The sequence below is a fragment of the Populus euphratica genome, unplaced genomic scaffold, assembly GCF_000495115.2.
Source record: "Populus euphratica unplaced genomic scaffold, PopEup_1.0 scaffold49.1, whole genome shotgun sequence".
Classification (NCBI taxonomy): Eukaryota; Viridiplantae; Streptophyta; class Magnoliopsida; order Malpighiales; family Salicaceae; genus Populus; species Populus euphratica.
The window spans coordinates 1,721,438-1,739,739 of record NW_011499875.1 but is presented as its reverse complement, the minus strand read 5'-3'; the positions used below and the strand labels follow the sequence as shown (position 1 = coordinate 1,739,739).

General features: G+C 32.4%; 1 protein-coding gene and 1 long non-coding RNA gene across 2 annotated transcripts; one reads left to right on the top strand and one right to left on the bottom strand.

Moving 5' to 3' along the window:
- Window positions 1–154: 154 nt before the first annotated feature.
- Window positions 155–16,402, bottom strand: LOC105128313 (uncharacterized). Its single transcript, XR_842829.1, has 3 exons — window positions 15,626–16,402; window positions 4,553–4,556; window positions 155–166 (listed from the first exon to the last, which is right to left on the bottom strand). It is a non-coding gene; the product is annotated as an uncharacterized LOC105128313 (long non-coding RNA).
- On the top strand, window positions 8,231–15,258 carry LOC105128311 (probable serine/threonine-protein kinase At4g35230). Its single transcript, XM_011029917.1, has 10 exons — window positions 8,231–8,644; window positions 8,878–9,101; window positions 9,539–9,674; window positions 10,395–10,528; window positions 10,726–10,831; window positions 11,718–11,803; window positions 12,391–12,579; window positions 12,711–12,869; window positions 13,945–14,058; window positions 14,755–15,258. Exons 1-10 carry the CDS (start codon window positions 8,578–8,580, stop codon window positions 15,004–15,006), a joined length of 1,467 nt encoding a protein of 488 aa, XP_011028219.1. The 5' UTR covers window positions 8,231–8,577; the 3' UTR covers window positions 15,007–15,258.
- Window positions 16,403–18,302: the final 1,900 nt, after the last annotated feature.

The window sequence follows — 18,302 nt, the reverse complement described above, 5'->3', positions numbered from 1 at the left end:
ATTTGTGTAATTACTCCATGCAAGGGGCATTAAAAAACTACTTTTCTTCCCCCTACATTTCAAATATAAATTATAATGAGATCTATAAATAGTAAATAAAGTTTTAATTGTTATCGAATCATTTGCCGTAATTTAGTTCAAAAGCAGAAGCGGTAACAAACACTAACTAATTGTGATTATGAAACGCAATTGCTAGCATTCTGTTCATGCAATCACTCATCTACCATGAGGTTCGATGGGATTTTCATACGCAAGCATACACTATTCTTGCATTTTCCATACTGTAAAGTTGTTCCATTTTTTGTATAAAGAAGGCATTTTATAATATGCATCTACTCCAATAGAGGATACCTTTTCTCACGACTTGATTATTGAATGCAAAAGTCCTCATCAACGAAGTCGGATTCCACTCGTTGAATATATAAAAACATCAACTTCGTTACAAAATTAATCGAAATATACACACCTGGTGGAAGCAAAGCTTGATGATGCATGCATTAATTCGAATGAGGGGGCCAACGACCAACTTTAACCATCCATGTTTACAAGCACAGTTCAAGATTTTGATTGGGAGTATGGTTTACCCGGGCTCTGTGGAGCCCCAGCTAAAGAAGCAATCTTCTTAGAGCTCCATGTATTATTTTGAAATCATCATGGGAACTTTGCTGGGATTTTGAAATCTTTAAAGGTCTTTGGGATATAAAGTTGATGGCTTGATGAAGTCATTTGTTTTGTTGGGTGTGATAATAACCTGAAGACTTGGGGATAAGATAAACCTCTATCTTCACTCAATGACTGCAATCTTTGGTCTGTCATCTTAATTTTCTCGCCAAATCTTGGCTCTGAAGTATCTTCTGTCGCCCGTCTGGGTTGTTCTGAGCCTTCTTAGGCCTAATTCTTCTGCCTATCAAAAGAAAAGTAGCTCCACGTGCAATTTCACCTTTCATGTCAAGAACAAGTCCAATCTTTAACCAGTCAATTTTCGGGAGTCATCATATCAATACACGGTTAAGTGAAAGAGATACCCACAGCAGATCATCAAAAATATTTCTCCCACTTAATTTGGTGACGGTTCGTAGGCAACATAATTAAGCAATAATTATTGCATTATGAATGGACTTGTCATGATCAGAAATTCGGTAATTGTTGTCATTTAATGATGGATTGTTTATGTCATATGAAACTGGAGGTGATCACGATCATCAATGACAACTGAACCACTTAATAAAACAGAGAGCTAACCACATATAAGGAGGGCTAGCTAGTGGTGTTTTTGTTAAGATTATTATTAATCAAGAACATAACTTAAATTTAATGTTTTTTTAAAATATATTCTTTTTTCTGTGCAAAACACATAAATATCATAAGAATATAAATCAAAATCAAAATATTACATGGTTTATTTAGTAAATAGAACTACTAAATAATTTAATTAAGATCCACAAGCTAATATAGCTAGAACTACTAAATATATAAATGAATTGCTTAAAGAATAAATTCTTTTTGTGATCTAATAAAGTTAAAGGAAATTAATTAGGCTAATATTCAAAGTTACTAATTATATATTAGTTAATTATTATATATAAGATATTATTAAAGTCAGTTAAATATATATATATATAAGTTGTTTTTATAAAATTATTTTTTTAATTTAAGAAAGTAAATAGGTAGCTGAATTTTTAAACTCTGACGATCACTAGCTTTCTTGCAATGTTTTACTTCAGAGTAAAATAAAAAAAAAATAGAAAAAGAAAGAAGAGGAGGGTGAACGAGCAGTCATTCCATGCCTCCAAAATTAGCAGCTTCTGTCCACTGAAAGTGCGCGTGCCTTTGTATGACATCAACAAATCCAAATCTGGATACAGCCATGACCATAAAAGGAAACATCAGTCAGCCTATTTTTAATTAATGCTCCTAATGGAAGACAGAGACCTCCCTCGGCCACTCAGATGGCCATAGAAACATCAGAATATGTCTGAGCTAGCTGTTCAGTTAGGTCATCCCACAATCAACTTATTTCTTTTTTATTATTATTATTATTATTATTATTTCTATTATCTTAATATAAAATGTCAGTGATCCCATTCAGGAAAAAAAAGTAGAACTTTGTTTTGTTTTAATATCTTGTTACATTATAATTGTTGATTAGCTGGTCGTTGTTGTACAGTGAATTGGGCTAATTCAAAAATCTTACTAGATTACAAACTAAACCGCTTAGATAAAACTTTGTACCAAACTCTTTTCTTTTCTTTTTTCATCCTCACTTGCTTTTTTAATTATAGTATTCTATGATTAATTTTTTAAAATTTGTTAAGAAAATCAAAAAATTGATAAAAGATAATAAAAGTATAAAATAAAAAAAATCTCATGATCAATCTCAAATTCATAATAAAAATTATGTTTTGGTCTACTTACTTTTTTTTCTTATTCTACAGTTGTTTAAAGTTTTTAAAATTTATTTTTGATCTAAATTTTTTTTTTTAACATTTCAGCATCTAAATTTATAAATATACCTAATAAATTAAATTGGGTTCTGTTTATATTTTTTTATTCGATTGATTTTTATTGATTTTCATTTTGTTAAGTAATTTTAAAGTTTTTTTATGTTGATTTATGAATTTTATAGTATTTTTGTTATGTTTTCATGTTAAAATGACTTAAACATTCGATTTATAAAGTACAAAAACTTGTATCTTAATTTTCAAATCACCAAAGGAGCGGAAAACATAATAGTAAGGACTTTTTAATTATTAAATAAAATATAATAGATATCCTATGAATCATCACATGTTTTTTTTTTTGTGTACCTCTTATTTTTAACATGCATGAAAGTCATTGCTTATAAATAACTAATTAATTATAGCCCCAAAAAGGAGAAGAAAATCTTTTTAATGTGGATAGTCAGAATAGCTAGGGTTTTTTTAGTACAATGAAAAAATTGTGATATTAATATTGTAAGGACTTTTTAATCATTACATAAAATATAACATCAATCCTATAAATCATCACTTGTTTTTTTTTTTTTTTTTTTGCATACCAGCTTAAGGATGTAATGTTTTATAAATATACAATGTAATTTACAAATGAACGATTTTTTTTGTAATTATCCATTTGAATAACGCTGAGACCAAGGTCTCATGCCTGATCTCAAACATGTGAAATGAACTGTGAACCCTAAAACGCAGAAGGAAACTACCAACTTACACTGATAATGAATGGGTTCAGTATTTACAAGTATGAGGACTTTTCCAGCCATAATGATCACACAGATGAAACACACTCTTTGCAAGGAATTCGTAGAGGAAACAAGTGGATAAGCTATATATCACCGTCTACTTCTGCTTATAAGATTACTTTTACCGGCATATTATTACAAGTCTACTGGTAGTTTCAAATGCTGAAACTACCTAAAGCTCTCTAGATAGAAGTTTGCATTTCTAGGTCTGTAGACCCTTGGTTTGAGCAATTTCAATTGTCAGGGTTACGTGAGTATCTTTTAAATCCAAATCCAACAATGAAATAGGTTTTTTGTTAGCTCTTTTGAGCTCAATATTGATGTAACATCACGATAAGTATTTCATTTTTCACAAGCTGAACATGGACATAGAAAGCATAAGAAACCGAAAAGTAATTAAGCTTAGTTACGTTAGAGAGTTACTCCCACATAATGGATGAGTTCGGCATTCTTTTTTTACCAATTCATGGAGCTGTTTATCTTAATTAGCATCACTCTCCAGATGAAATTAAGCAATACTGTACGCTGGAGGAGGGAAAGCTTTAAGAATAGGTATTTCAACTAGGATGGAGAAAGGGCTATCTGCATCGTGTAATCCAAAGCTTACTGGCTTTCTAATGAAATAAAAGAAGCAAAATGAAGTTGCTTTGTCCAATGCAATTGTAATTAAATATATATAACATTTATATAATTTTCATTGTTCAATTTATTGTCAGTTTTAATTTATTCAATAAATAACGTAAATTGTTCGAGAAAATTCTCCAGTCAGTGTATATCCACAATTGGGATTAATTTCTTTCCTTCTTCTTCTTCTTCTTCTCTAATAAAGCACACACAACCCAAGAAAAGAGAAGACGCCACAGAGAAGAAGGGAGAGTGATCCCATCTTGAATATATGATTTATATATGTTTTAGGGAGGCCACATTATTTATTTATTTATTTTAATTGATGATGCGCACGGTGATCTTCGTTTCCTTGGTTTCACTTACAAAAAAATAACGCTTCGAGATTTCGGATCGAATAAAGAAGACAAAAGAACAGTAATTCATATTTCTGGGAGTGAGATTGTGCAAGCAATCAAAATGAGTTCAAAAAAGCAGCACTCAAAATGATCCAATTAAAACTCCCTCGGCTTGTTAGCACTTCTTTGGGAAAGGGCTTACCTGTGAAGAAGAAGAAGAAGAAGAAGAAGAAGAGAAAGGGCTTACCTGTGAAGAAGAAGAAGAAGAAGAAGAGGGGCTCATGGACGTCGTAGACATCTCCCATGGAAACATTATCTGCATATAAAAAAGCCAACAAGAAAAGCATGTTAGCACATCCCTAGAAAGCCCTGCCTTTCGCCCCTTCTTTCATTGTCTTGTTTTGGTCCCCTTTACACCTACCACTCTTTTTGTATGGTTCTACTTTCATTTTGGATGTTTACGGCTGCAAACAACACATGTTTCAATCAGAACTACGGTTTCAAGCCAGTGCCCTAGACACGTTGACGAAGCAGATGACTTGGTTGCCACTATAGATGATCCCATTCTGTCATAAACTATTAACTTCTGGCCACAATGTCCATCCAAATTTGCGTTGCCACGGAAACCATTAATGCCACATCGTGCCCTCATAGTTCTTTCAGCAGCTCATGGCCCCGTCTTATCAAAACATCATATATGCCCCAACAATTCTTCTTCTTTTTTTTTTTGTTCTTTTTTGGAGGGGGTGGGGAGGCCTGTGATGTTAACATATTTGGGTTAAACAAACAATTTAGGTAAAAAACTTGTGTTTATAATATATTTTTTTAGCCTTCCTTTCGATCCGTAGTTGATGGGCCAAAAGGTTCAAAGCTTTTTTAAAAAAAAGAAAAAGGAAAAAAACCGAACAACAAGCAAGCTGTCTAATCAAACCAAATAGCAAGAAATGATCCAGTCAAACCGAACAACAAGGGAGCTGTTCCGTTAAATTAGACAACCAACAAGTTGCCCGGTCAAGAATCAATTTGAGTTCTCCGCGTAAGGAATCTTTTGATTTAAAGTTCTATCATTTTGGTGGCAAAAACCATTTTCAACAATAATTATTATTTTTTCATGCTGGATTCTAGTGAGTTCATCTCTCTCTTCTCATAAAACAAAATAAAAAATTTAATTTTGATATCAAAATTAAATTTATAAAAATTAAAGAAACCAATCATTCAATAAATAAAAACGATGGAAGATTAAAATATACTTGTCAAACAAGTGTCAAAGCCACCATTTATTTTACTTGTTTTTTGCACTTGAGTCTACTATTTTTCAATTCAACTCTTCCTCCTAAAAAAATATGCAATTTGATATTAATTTGAGCTAAAAAAATTCAATTATGTAAAATAAAAATTCAAGATTCAAATTAAAATTTTAAAAAAAATTACTCCTTAATTTATGAGAAAATAAACAATTATGGATGCTACTGGGTAGCCCTTTTAGTTTATTTTAATTTTGCTCCGTTTAAGTCATTGCGTAAGTAGAGTGGCTTTTTATTTCACCTTGTTTGGGCTTTGACCCAAACAAACAAAGTGGCTTTTATTTTTTTTTTAAAAAGTGGCTTTTATTTGAGTACACTTTTTTCTCCTTTTTTTATCTTTTCTTGGTGTAAATATTAATAATTAATCTATAAAAGTACAATAATATTTTTCACGGCTTCATGGTCCATTCAGTTTTCTTTAAAATAATAGAAGCATTTAATATCTTGTTTTTTTCCCGAGGAGTTTTAGGAGCTGTTCATTTTTATTTTTATTTTGCAAAACTAAAGGATAAAAAGGAAAAATTAGAATATTACATTAAATAAAATATTTTTCTATCTAAAAAACTTTATAATGAGTTTGGAAAACACATTTTAAAGGTTCTCCGTAATTTTTCAATACAATTTTTAATGGTTTTCTAAATAAAAAAAAACATAAATAATACAATTTTATTTGTTATACAAACACTTTTTAAATGTGAAGTATTGAGAATATTCCTTATATTTAGTTAGTGTTATAAATTTAATTTTAATTATAAATCTAATTTAAGAAATCTTGTTTTAGTTACCCATATGATTTTAACTTTTTTATTTTAATGAAATAAAATTAATATTCTACAATTAGATTATCACAACTACAAAATATTAAGATAGTTATTATAAATTATGGTTTTGATTTTTATAAAAAAAATAGTCGTAATCTTAATGTGTTATTTATTTTTTTTATGGAAAAAGTGTATTTTTATTTTCAACAAATAAATATGTTTTCTAATTTCTCATTTGATAGGTACTTAAAAATATATTTTTATTATGATTTTATATCATTATATTACACTTAAAATATCATTAAATTTCATAACTTAAGTATGTTTTATAATAATAAGATTAATAATACAAAATATTTTTAACTTATGGTAAATACTTGATTTTAAATGCAGGTTTATAAATAGATATATCTTATAATTTAGGGAACTCTTTTACGTGTTTAATAATTGAAATTGGAGTTTATGTGAAGAGACAAAATGAAGGCCAAACTTAATAAATAAATCCTAGCTGGATTTGTTTCATTCAAACTAGAATACAATTTGGTTTTTAGGTTATAAATGGAATTGTTGACTTCATATTTAAATGTAGTTTAATTTTATGGAAAATTACTATATAGACTTAAAGTTTTTATGGAGAGTTTAAAACTCAATACTATTATTTTTAAGTTCAAGTTTTAGCAATAGAATTAAAATCTGAATTTATCTCACAATTTAAACAGTACTATTTGATATTTAGCTCATATTTAAAGTTCTAGAAGTTCAAATAAATTTATTTCTTTTTGGTTGGAAATTTGATACATTTATCTATAACTTTTATAAAGATTATCTACTCATTTTATAATGTTATCACCAACGTTTTATTTAGCCATTTAATCAATAGTTATTTATCATATTAATAGTTTTAATTTTTAGCCTGTAAAGTTAAAGTATTTTTCATATATTTAGATATCTTGGTTTTTAAATCAAGATTCATACTCTTGCTTTCTTTTTTTATATTTTTGTAATATTCAAGTTTTATTTATTATTATATTCTCATTAATCTATTGTTTATGCTTGATATTTTTTTTATATACTTAATTAATTTATATCATAACTATGATTTTATTTCGTTTATTTATGTATTTCTTTTTAGTTATGTTTACTTTTGTTAAAATAAAAATATTACACTAATGGTGTAAAAATAAGTATTATACGTACTCAACATTGACTCTAATATTTAAATTTAAGTTTGCTATTAACACATATTATAATTGTTATGTTAATAAATCTTTAAAACCCTTATTGTTGAGTGTGAGTTTTGATTTACCGTGTATCACGATGCAATAGAACGTCTTTAGAGTGTGGAAAAAATAAAGAATTTTGCAAAATATATCTACTTGTCTATACAAAATGCAAGTTCAAATTGTAGTGACATTAATTACATTATTTTTTTATTTTTTTAATTACAATGGAAGGAAGTTGCAAAAAAATATAATATTTGTAGAATTTGATTATATTTTATTTTTATTCTTGATAATTTTTTAATTGATATTATTCCATGTTCAGGAAGGTATGGATACCAAAAGCCTTTCCCAATAAATTATGTTAGTAAAAGATTGCAACTAATTCAACGAGACAATAAAAATAAAAATACAATCTTCATATTACATTATTGTATTTATAATATGATAATAATTTAATACATAATAATATAATTTGAAACTACATGTTTCTTTTATTTTTTTTATTATCAACATCATTTTGAAAACTATTTTTTCCTGCAACCATTTCAATTAAAATTTTAACAAAAATATACATTTTATAAAACCAACTATAAAAATTGACTATTCTAAATTAATTTTTTTAAATCACAGCAACCAAAACGACCGCAATTTCCAACCACACTATCAATAGCAAGATGAGCCTAGATTCTCGTCTAAGTAAAAAAGGGACCGAAGACTCTCTGTCTTGATATGTTGACTGCAATCAATGGAGGGAAAAAAGAAAACTTTTTTGGTTTTGTGAAAGGTGTCCTTTAACATGGATGAATGTGATGACGTAACTATCATCATCATGGTGGCCGGGCCGGCCACACCTCTCTACTCTGTACTGTAACTTAATAAGTTTAGTACTTGTCCCTCTTCACAGATTTACTTTTGTCGTCCTTGTACACTCACTGCCTTGCCTTTTTTCAGTCCCCCTCTCTCTGGCTCCCCCCTCTGCCAAAACTAAAGAAAAGAAAACCAGCTGCATCATTAATTCCCACCCTCTTCACCCTCTCTTGTGCTTCTTCTTCTTCTTCTTCTTTGTTTTGTATGTGAAATATTACAAGGCCAATGGGTTGCTTTTATTCTCGAACCATCCACCTTCCCTCCCCCGACGACCTCACTAAGCTTCACTCAGGTCTCTCTCTCTCTCTCTCTCTCTCTCTGGGTTGTTTTCTTTTCTTTCTTCCCGTTTCTGTTTGGTATCTCCAGCATTGTCATTGATGTGTTTTTTTCTTTTTCTTTTTATAATTTTTTTCTATTAATTAGCTAGTGTTGCTTGCATTTGCTACTTTTTTTTTCTTCTATCTTTCTAGTGCATCCTTTTAAATTATTGATGGGATTTGATTGTTGTTTCTTTTTTCTTTGAAGAAAATGGGGATGAGGGTGGTCAAGTCCAGCAAGTGCCAGCATTCAAAGAGTATAGTTTGAGCGAGCTAAGAAAGGCCACTAATGGGTTTTGCACAGATTTTATCGTCTCTGAGAGTGGTGAGAAAGCGCCTAATGTTGTTTATAGGGGTATTCTTGACAACAATCATTTGGTGGCTGTTAAAAGGTTCTCTAAATTGGCATGGCCTGATGCTCAACAGTTTGTGGTGAGTCTCCATTTTCTGTGTGTTGTTGACAAAACGAGAAGAAAGAAAATCAAGTAGCAATAGTAATTTGGAATACGGAATATGAATGCGGGTTTAGCTTGTGTCTCCTTTTCTTTTAATTTGAAAATTAAGAGACTCGTCGTATTTACATTATGTAATAAAGTAGTTGTTTGGACTAATAAAGAAGTGGAGTAGAAATTCAAATGGGTTGTTGACGAGTAAGGGTCTTGTTTTTTTCCTTTTGGAGATGGATGCTCCAGCTGGAGTGTAAAAGGCCCAACATTTTCTTAGAAACCTAACACACTAGTTCTTTTCCAATTCGGTTCAAAATTCTCTTATAGTCTTTTGTTTTTCTTAACATATCCAAAATGCTGTTTATGGTTCCTGGCTAATTCACAATCGAGTATGATTGCGATGGAAATTCCTTGGCTGGTCAGGTGGAAGCGGCAGGGGTGGGGAAGTTGAGGCACAGGAGACTGGTAAATCTGATTGGTTGCTGTAATGAAGGTGATGAAAGATTGTTGGTAGCGGAGTACATGCCCAATGATACCCTTTCCAAGCACCTCTTCCACTGTACTATTCAATGCCTTTATTTAAGTTTCTTTCTAAGAAATGTTTCACGGTTTCTTCTTGCTAAATCATGCTTGTTTTGAGCCAAATGAGAAGGTTCGTTAGTGTTTGATTTAAGAGTCTGATCATCTAATATACTGCCTCATTACTGATTTGTGCGATCAGTTTATAATTTTCTCAACAGGCTCTCCAGTGCCAATGGAGGATAAAACATTTTGGTTGTGAAATGTTTTGAACATGCCGTTATATGTGATTTGTGCTTGTATGCCTAATCTATTGTTTTGAGATTATTCCTTATCCAGAATTTTCAAGATTTACTACTCAAAAGAATCAGAAGTTTTAATATGCTATGAAATGCCCAAATTCCATTACTTTGTACATGATTGGCTGTTCTGTTACCTAAGAGCAAGATTCTGATACTGTATTTGAGAGTGGTAGTCCTTCATTACTTCCCTACTTTTGTTCTCTTGTTAAGTTCTGTTTTAGACTATGAACATCAGCTCGTATCTGTAAATAAGTGGTTTTTAGTGGGCCTTCCACTATATTGTTGAGAATGGCTGAAGTAATATTGGGAGATATTGTAGTTGTTGCTGATCTATCTGTTGATATATGCTCACGTTTTTATGTATTTGTATTTGATTTTTGTTTTTCATTTCTCATCTTAATGGGTGCTTTCTTTTTTCATGTTAATGGCTTTTTGTAATTGTTTTTATTTATTTACAGGGGACAAGCAGCCACTAGCATGGGAAATGCGCGTTAGAGTTGCCCATTACATTGCACAAGCACTTGATTATTGTAATACAGAGAACTGGAAGATCTATCACGATTTGAATGCATACAGAATTCTTTTTGATGAGGTATATATGCAACTTATTTCTATGAAATTGACTTTTTGTATGGTAACATCGTACAATGTGGAATTAATGTGTCTTGTGCCCCGATCTCTTGATACTGTTTACTGTATGTATTTACTGTTTCTTAGGTGCTGTTTCCAGAAAACTGGCCCACTCTCTTATTCTTGGTTTGGTTAGATCTAATTTGTGGCTCCTTTCAGGATGGTGACCCATGTTTGTCGAGTTTTGGCCTTATGAAAAATAGTAGAGATGGAAAAAGCTACAGTACAAATTTGGCTTACACTCCACCTGAGTTCTTGCGGACAGGTATATGTGTATTTTAAAATATAACCACTTTTGATATTCAGTGAAGTTTAATGAGAAGAATTTGCCTAATTCACTAATATCATTGCATGTTCAGGAATTTCTATGTTGTTTATACTTGATCTTGTACACCAAAGCATTATTTTACAGCAGCTAATTATAAGATAAACAGCGTGTGCCTAACCTATTCAAATTTTTGTACTCTAGGTTTTATTTAAAGGCAATTGTTATGTGTATGGAGTTGGATGATGATTTGAAGAATTTATCACAAGATTTCAAATAAATACAATATATCTTTCTGGCTTTTCACTATAGCATATATACTATTAATTTCATCATTCAAGAATTTTATATAAGTATGATATGTAGAATTTTATATAAGTACGGTTATGTACTATTCATTTTTTGGTAACTCAAGTTTTTTAGTCAGTTCAGTGTGCCATGGAACATATCAGAAGAGACTGTAGATCATATTCATGACTCTGACTATCTTGTGAGATGGCATATAAATTCAACATTGAGTCTTAATCCATCACTAAGATTCAAAGATCCCTGGTCTCTGATCATAGGGCAGGAAATTATCATGTGAGAATTGGCTGCAAGAGGCCATGCCAATTTGTGAGAAAATTACTCATGAAAAAAAATTCAATTATTGTATATTTGAAATAATAGAGTAATGGAAAGTAACTAGATTTTCATTTCAAAAATAAGTTTCTTGTGCGAGCGAAGGTACGTGTGCAAATACAGCATCTTCTTAGTGGTATTGCACCACGCAATTAATACATAATAGTGACATAACATATTTGACTACAATGGTAAATATGCTTAATTTTATAGAGATATTTTAGAACCCACATGCCCTAAACTTGATTGGCGTTGTACTCTGCAGGCAGGGTCATTCCAGAGAGCGTGATCTACAGTTATGGAACTGTTCTATTGGATCTTTTGAGTGGAAAGCACATTCCTCCTAGCCGTGTATGTTGCCTCTCATTGAATAAAAACTTAAGAATGTTGGGATTTACTATACCTTTTTTTCCTGTAATCCATTTGAAATTAGTAAATTAGAGCTTCATATCTAAGGTTGCATGATCAAATGAGTGGACGTGCCACTGCATGTGCTATAGACTTGCTTATGTATGCAGATTGCTGTACATTCCATGTGCTTCCGGTGTTGCTTGCATACTTCTGTGTGTTTCCTTGCATTTCGTCTCTTTCTATTGATTTTATGGTGCAACTGATAAGCAGATTGTCGAGACTATAAGAACATGGTAAATGGTTCCATTCACACTGTCTTCTATGTACTTCACTCGGTTAATTTACACTTTTATATTGTTTAATTAATTTTCTGTTTTTCTTTTCTGGCCAAATTCTGAAAACTGGAGGATCTCTGAGTTTTTGGTTGTTATGATATGTTCTTTATTATTATTATTATTATTATAAATCTAATTGATATTTGTTGAACATTGGGTGAAAAAATCTCAACATGCATCATGTTTGACAAAATCATAGTCAATTCCATTTCCATAATATAAACCTTGCTGCATGGATGGTAACATCTGCAGGCCCTAGACATAATAAGGGGAAAAAATGTTCTGATGTTGATGGATTCATCGTTGGAGGGGCAGTATGCTAGCGATGATGCTACTAATTTGGTGGAACTTGCTTCAAAATGTCTTCAATCTGAGGCTAGGGATCGGCCTGATCCCAAGTTTCTCCTTGCAGCAGTTGCACCACTTCAAAAACAGAAAGAGGTGAAAAAATTGTAATCTTAATTAAAGCTGCAAAAATTCAATGCTTTTAATGTTTTTCAGCTTCTGTTGAGTAATATTCAGCATTGTGTTTTTCTTATCTACATTTTCTGACTGTTTCATGTGCTGTTTAGGTTGCATCTTACGTTCTCATGGGCTTGTCTAAAGATACAGTTGCTCTGCCAACCATTCTTTCTCCAATTGGGAAGGCTTGTGCCAGGATGGATCTTACTGCTGTACATGATATTTTGCTTAAAACTGGTTACAAAGATGAAGAGGGCGCAGAAAATGAGGTATGTTGAACTCTATGTTCTCTGGACTTTAATTGCCGGCTCTGTTAACTAGAAAATATGGCTGTCGTCAAATCAGAAGATATGCTGAACAATGAAAGTGTTAATCCCAAATGATGGGACTATAGATTTAGCTTACAAGACAGATCATGTAATGCGAAAATAAAAATTTGAAGTACCAAAACTTTTTCATTTCTTGTTGATTCCTAACCTTACAGCACTAGAAACACTTGGGGCAAGCCATGTTGGTATTGGATACTTTACCACAACAGTTCCATGTTAAATGTAATTGAATAATGTTAAATTTAAAACCATGTTTGTGAAATTGTGTGGATGGTCTGTGTGGATAAATTAGCGATGGACATGTTAACACCATCATTGCTTTTATATCATAATTAGAAAAACGAAATTGTTAAGAAGGAGAGCTAGCTGGAGAAGGATGGCGATGAGAAAAAGTAAGCATACCAGCAGAACATAGTGAGGAAGCTCTAATCTTTATATTGATTTATTGGTATGTCCTTACTCTGTTCTTTAAAGAGCTTCTGGCTTTTGTTTTCTTCTGTTTTTGGGTAAGAGAAAAATGCATTAATATAGAAATCAATTGCACAAGTTTGATGGGAGAATCAAGTCTTCCTACCAAAAACGGATGAAAATGGAATGTCAAAACAATTGCATTAATATCTAAGGAAACTCCCCTAAAACCACCTGAATCATGACACCATAAAGTAGGAAGGAAGACCATTTTTACCCACAACAATTGTCTTAAAGTGTATTGGTTTTTAAAAGTTCATGCATTCCTCTACAACCAGGTATGCCATAGAGCAGCCCAAATGACAGAAAAGCATGACGAGTTACAATCTTTCGTCCTCCTGGAACCCACAAAATATACCTAAGAATCTTCGCTATAAACTAACAATCTACACCATGTATCCTTCCCATGTGAGCAATGTAACCATAATTGACAATCAGACAAATAATTTTGCTGACGCAACACAAATATTGGGAGATACGTTGGTCCATTATGATATATTGATCCTGTTCTTGCAATGTTCTGAGAAAGTTGACCTTTTGTTCACAGCTTTCATTTCAAGAATGGACACAGCAAGTGCAAGATATATTGAACACCAAGAAGTTTGGGGATATTGCATTCAGAGACCGTGATTTCAAGAATGCAATTGAATATTATTCAAAGGTAGGTGTATGTCTCCCCATGTGTCATAGTTATATATGTTGTCCCAAAGAAAGAAATTGTGGAATCCATTGATTAATGTTTTGTTGGCTCTGCATTTGCTATCTTGGAGATGGTGAATCCTTCATTAATAAGCAGACAAATGGACTATTATGTCTATGTGCGTATACAGAGAAAAACCAGTGTTAAGAGTATTTAGCACAATTTGCAAAGTAACTGATTATTGGCATTTCACAACTTGAACACTGTAATTGGTAGATGGTGTTTGTGGTGTTCAAAGTTAACAGGAAAAAATCCGTACAATAATTTCATTCCATCGCTTTCTGCACGCTGAAAATTCCGTCATTGCAATTATTTTGTCTCATATGTGAATGGTTTAATATGATATTTTAGTAAAGCTGATGATCTAATGGTTACGAAGTTATTCTTTCCTCAAATAATTGAAATTCTTCTTGCATGTAATACTGATAAAGTGCTCCTGTTCAGTGATGAACTAGTAACCCACCAAGGCACCAAACTATTAGGTGGTACAGTGCTTTTTTCTTTTTAAGACTGTTCATGAATTATTACAAATAAAATTATCTTCCTCAGATTAAAAAAGCGAAACCTATAGTTATGGTGCTGCCGCTCAAGCAGTCTTGTAGTCTGCAGATTGTCTGTCCCTGGTTGATTTTCTAACATATCCTTTCCATGAAACAGTTGGTAAATCTGATGTCAATTCCTTCTGCAACTGTCTTTGCAAGGAGAGCCTTCTCCTGCTTGATGAATGGCCAAGCAGAACTCGCACTGAGGGATGCCATGCAGGCTCAAGTGTGCATACCAGAGTGGCCAACTGCATTCTACTTGCAGGCTCTTGCACTCTCAAAGCTTGGAATGGAAACTGATGCTAAAGACATGCTTAATGATGGGGCAGTCCTCGAAGTGAAGTGGCAGAGTAGATACAAATTTTAGATCTCATGGTTAAAGGTCCCAAGTCTCTGTGATATCTGGTCTATGCTACTGCTATGTAAACAATAACTAGAATAGACAACTAGTAACGCTTAGGAGAAATGTACTGTGGTATTTGTGTTCGTGAATTCTATCGAATTCTGTGTTTTAGCACGCAGTTACTGGTTTTGCACAACACAGTCCCATAACAGAATGCTTAAACTGTACTGAGTTGATTTATAAAGCATAAGAAGTTGTCAATGGATTTTGTTGGTTGAGTAGAGGGCCATTATGCTCAGAATGTAGCAAATTTTGAGAGATGCAGTTTAATATTTATTCTTTAGAAATTATCAAGGTTTGTTTTTTAAAAATTATTAATTTAAATTTTAAAATAAAATAAAAATCTATATAAGAAATATATATAACTCAGCTTGAATATATATATAAAACAAACCAAAGCTGACACATCCAAACTTTTTAAGAAGAAGAAAAATGAACAGAAGAAAAAGAAAAAAGCAAACAATAACAACTTATAACTTGAGCCTTTCCTGCATAAACAGTGTCAAAACTGATTGCCTCTATAAAGTCCTATCAGATGTCCAAACTCAATTTCTCAACCCACCAGCAACACCCGAACAAACACTTAATTAAATACTCCAGATGCAGATGGAGTTTATGAGGCAATCACACACGAGATAAGTAAGTAAAAGATCCCACAAAGCATAACTCGCCATTGCTTTGGTTTCGAACTACGAGTACAAGTCCCTACTTTTATATTCCATATCGTAATGCATCCATCTCCCGTGCCTCCTCCCGAGGCCAGTCCATTGAATTGATAGGGACACCAAGCAAGTGCTTTGGGCATTGAGTCGACCCAAGAAGTTCAAAGAGCTCATTTTTTAAGCTTCCCATATGCATGTAGAGCTTTCATTTCCTCCACTTGCCAGTACACCACCTTCAAATGACCACTTCAAACTCACACTTCTTCGGTGTGTGCTTTTATGCATGAAGTTGGATTATTTCTCACTCTTATTGTCAGTGAATTTGCAGATACAAGGAAATAGGAAAGTTAAAATCATCTCCCTGTGTTGAAAAGTAATAATAAGTAAAGAAAAGGTGAAGTAGAGCACTGTCACGGCTTCCTGATGTTGGAGATTGACCATTCCAAGCAATGGATGCTATCCTGCTCTGATGGCCTCCCGAGCTTCCAACCCGTGAGTCGTAAAAATAATAGTTTTACCATAAAAAATTCCAATTCCAGAACAGTTTTCAAATCTAAAAAAAACATAGAAAACTTGCACATTCGGAAGCCTCAGGATCCAAATTTTCAAATCTGCTAGTAATTTGTTTCACACAGCATTTAAGGTAGTGACGTGGATAAGAAGAAATAACAGAAGGAAGAAGAAGAAGAAGAAGGGCTGGAAAAGCTGTTAGTATAGTTAGTTAGCATTAAACATGTGAAGAATAAAATAGTTAGACACAGTTGAAAGATTAGCTAGTTAGTTGATAAGATTGTATAAACAAGGCATGTGAAGGGAATGGAATGTAGTATGATGAAGTATCTGTTTCTATAAATTTTGTAGAGTACTTTCTTCCCTCTTTTCTTCTGATTCACAATATCTCCTATTCTCACTACATTCTCTTTGTTAAGATTGAGTTCTTAACAAACTGGTATCAGAGCCTTGCATCCAAGGCAATTACAACAATAAAAAAGACATAAAGATGGTGGAAAACTACAAAGTTAAAGATTTGAATGAGTATTGAAGGCAACTGGATGAGAGGATGTGAGTTCTTCATCAAGAATTCTCAGATTCCATATCAGATAACAAGAGCCGGTGGAAAGAGCAAGCTTTGTGGAACGAAAAACTTAATGCACAAATGGAAACCTTGATGGCTGCTATTCACACTTCTATTACTGGAAAGGAAGCAGAGATAGGGATGAAAGGAATCAAGTTAACATTAAAAGAGTGGTTTGTCTACAATAAAATCACAATCAAGAGGAGATTATGGGGATCAATGAAGGTCATGTGGGTTCAATGTAGCCTTACCTAAGATGGAATTATCTACATTTCATGGAGATAATCCCCGTGGCTGAATCAGAAAATGGAAGTTTTTCAAGTTGTATTTTACCCAGTTCACCAATATGTAGAAATTGCTTCACTTTACTTGGAAGGCAAGGCGAAAATATGGTTTAAGGGGTTTTTGGTGGAGATCATGGCATTATCTCTCTTTGTACAAGATTTGGCAGCCAAAAAGACGTGGTAGAGGAGTTTAACAAGTAGGTACAACATAAAAGAGTAGAATAGTATGTTGAGAGGTTTGAGGAGCTCAAATCTCTAATGAACACCTTGAATCCTTCATTTCTAGTATCATACTATATATCCAGCTTTATCAATGGCCCTAAGGATGATAGTTGGCCTAAATATAGTTTTACAGATGCAATACTCAGGTATAAAGGGAGGATTATGGTAAGTGGAGAAGATGACCCTGGAAAAAAACTAGAGTCAAAATTGATGATGATTCTTGTATACAGGCCCTAAGGGGTGTTTGGCAGCATGACCATTTGTTTAAAATTTAAATTTTTTATTTAAAAAAAAAACCATTTTAAAATACAATGTTATTAGATTTGGAATGATAACTAGAGTCATGAACAATTCACTGAGATCTGATAAAATGGACACCCCTCAGGCCCTCACTCCCTGCTTGTACAGTTACGCTTTACCCCAATATCTTATTACCATATAACATTCGGTGGAGAGGGTGGTTTTGTAAAATTGTCGATAATGGAGAATTTAAAAGGGTTTGCCATCACAGGGCCGCCGTCCAGACGGAGGCACATGAGTCGTTAGATCTATAACACCGAAAAAAAGGGGTGAGTTAATATTTCTATTTTTTACCCTCTTTTTTTTCAAATTAATTTGTTTATCTACTGATCTTGGTTGTCGCGATTCTCCGTGACTTCTGTTTGTTTCTCGAGAAATAAGGAATGAAAAAAATAAAAAATAAAAAAAGGGGGAAATCAATTTTTTCGACACTCGATCGAGAAAGAAACATAATATTTCTTCACGGTTTCAATTTCAATGAAGTGAGAATCAAACTTTGACTTATCTTCCGCAAATAGAAATTTAGGTTTTTGAAATTGAAAAGGACTCTTTAGAATTTATGGTTGATTTGGTATCTATTGGTTCCGGGGGAAATATAATATATTTTTAATTGATTGTGATTGGAATAAATTTCATATTTGACTGGATTCAGTTTGATAACTTTCTTTGAATTGAATGTAAATGTATTTTGCGAGAAGACTGTTGAAATTGTGTTTA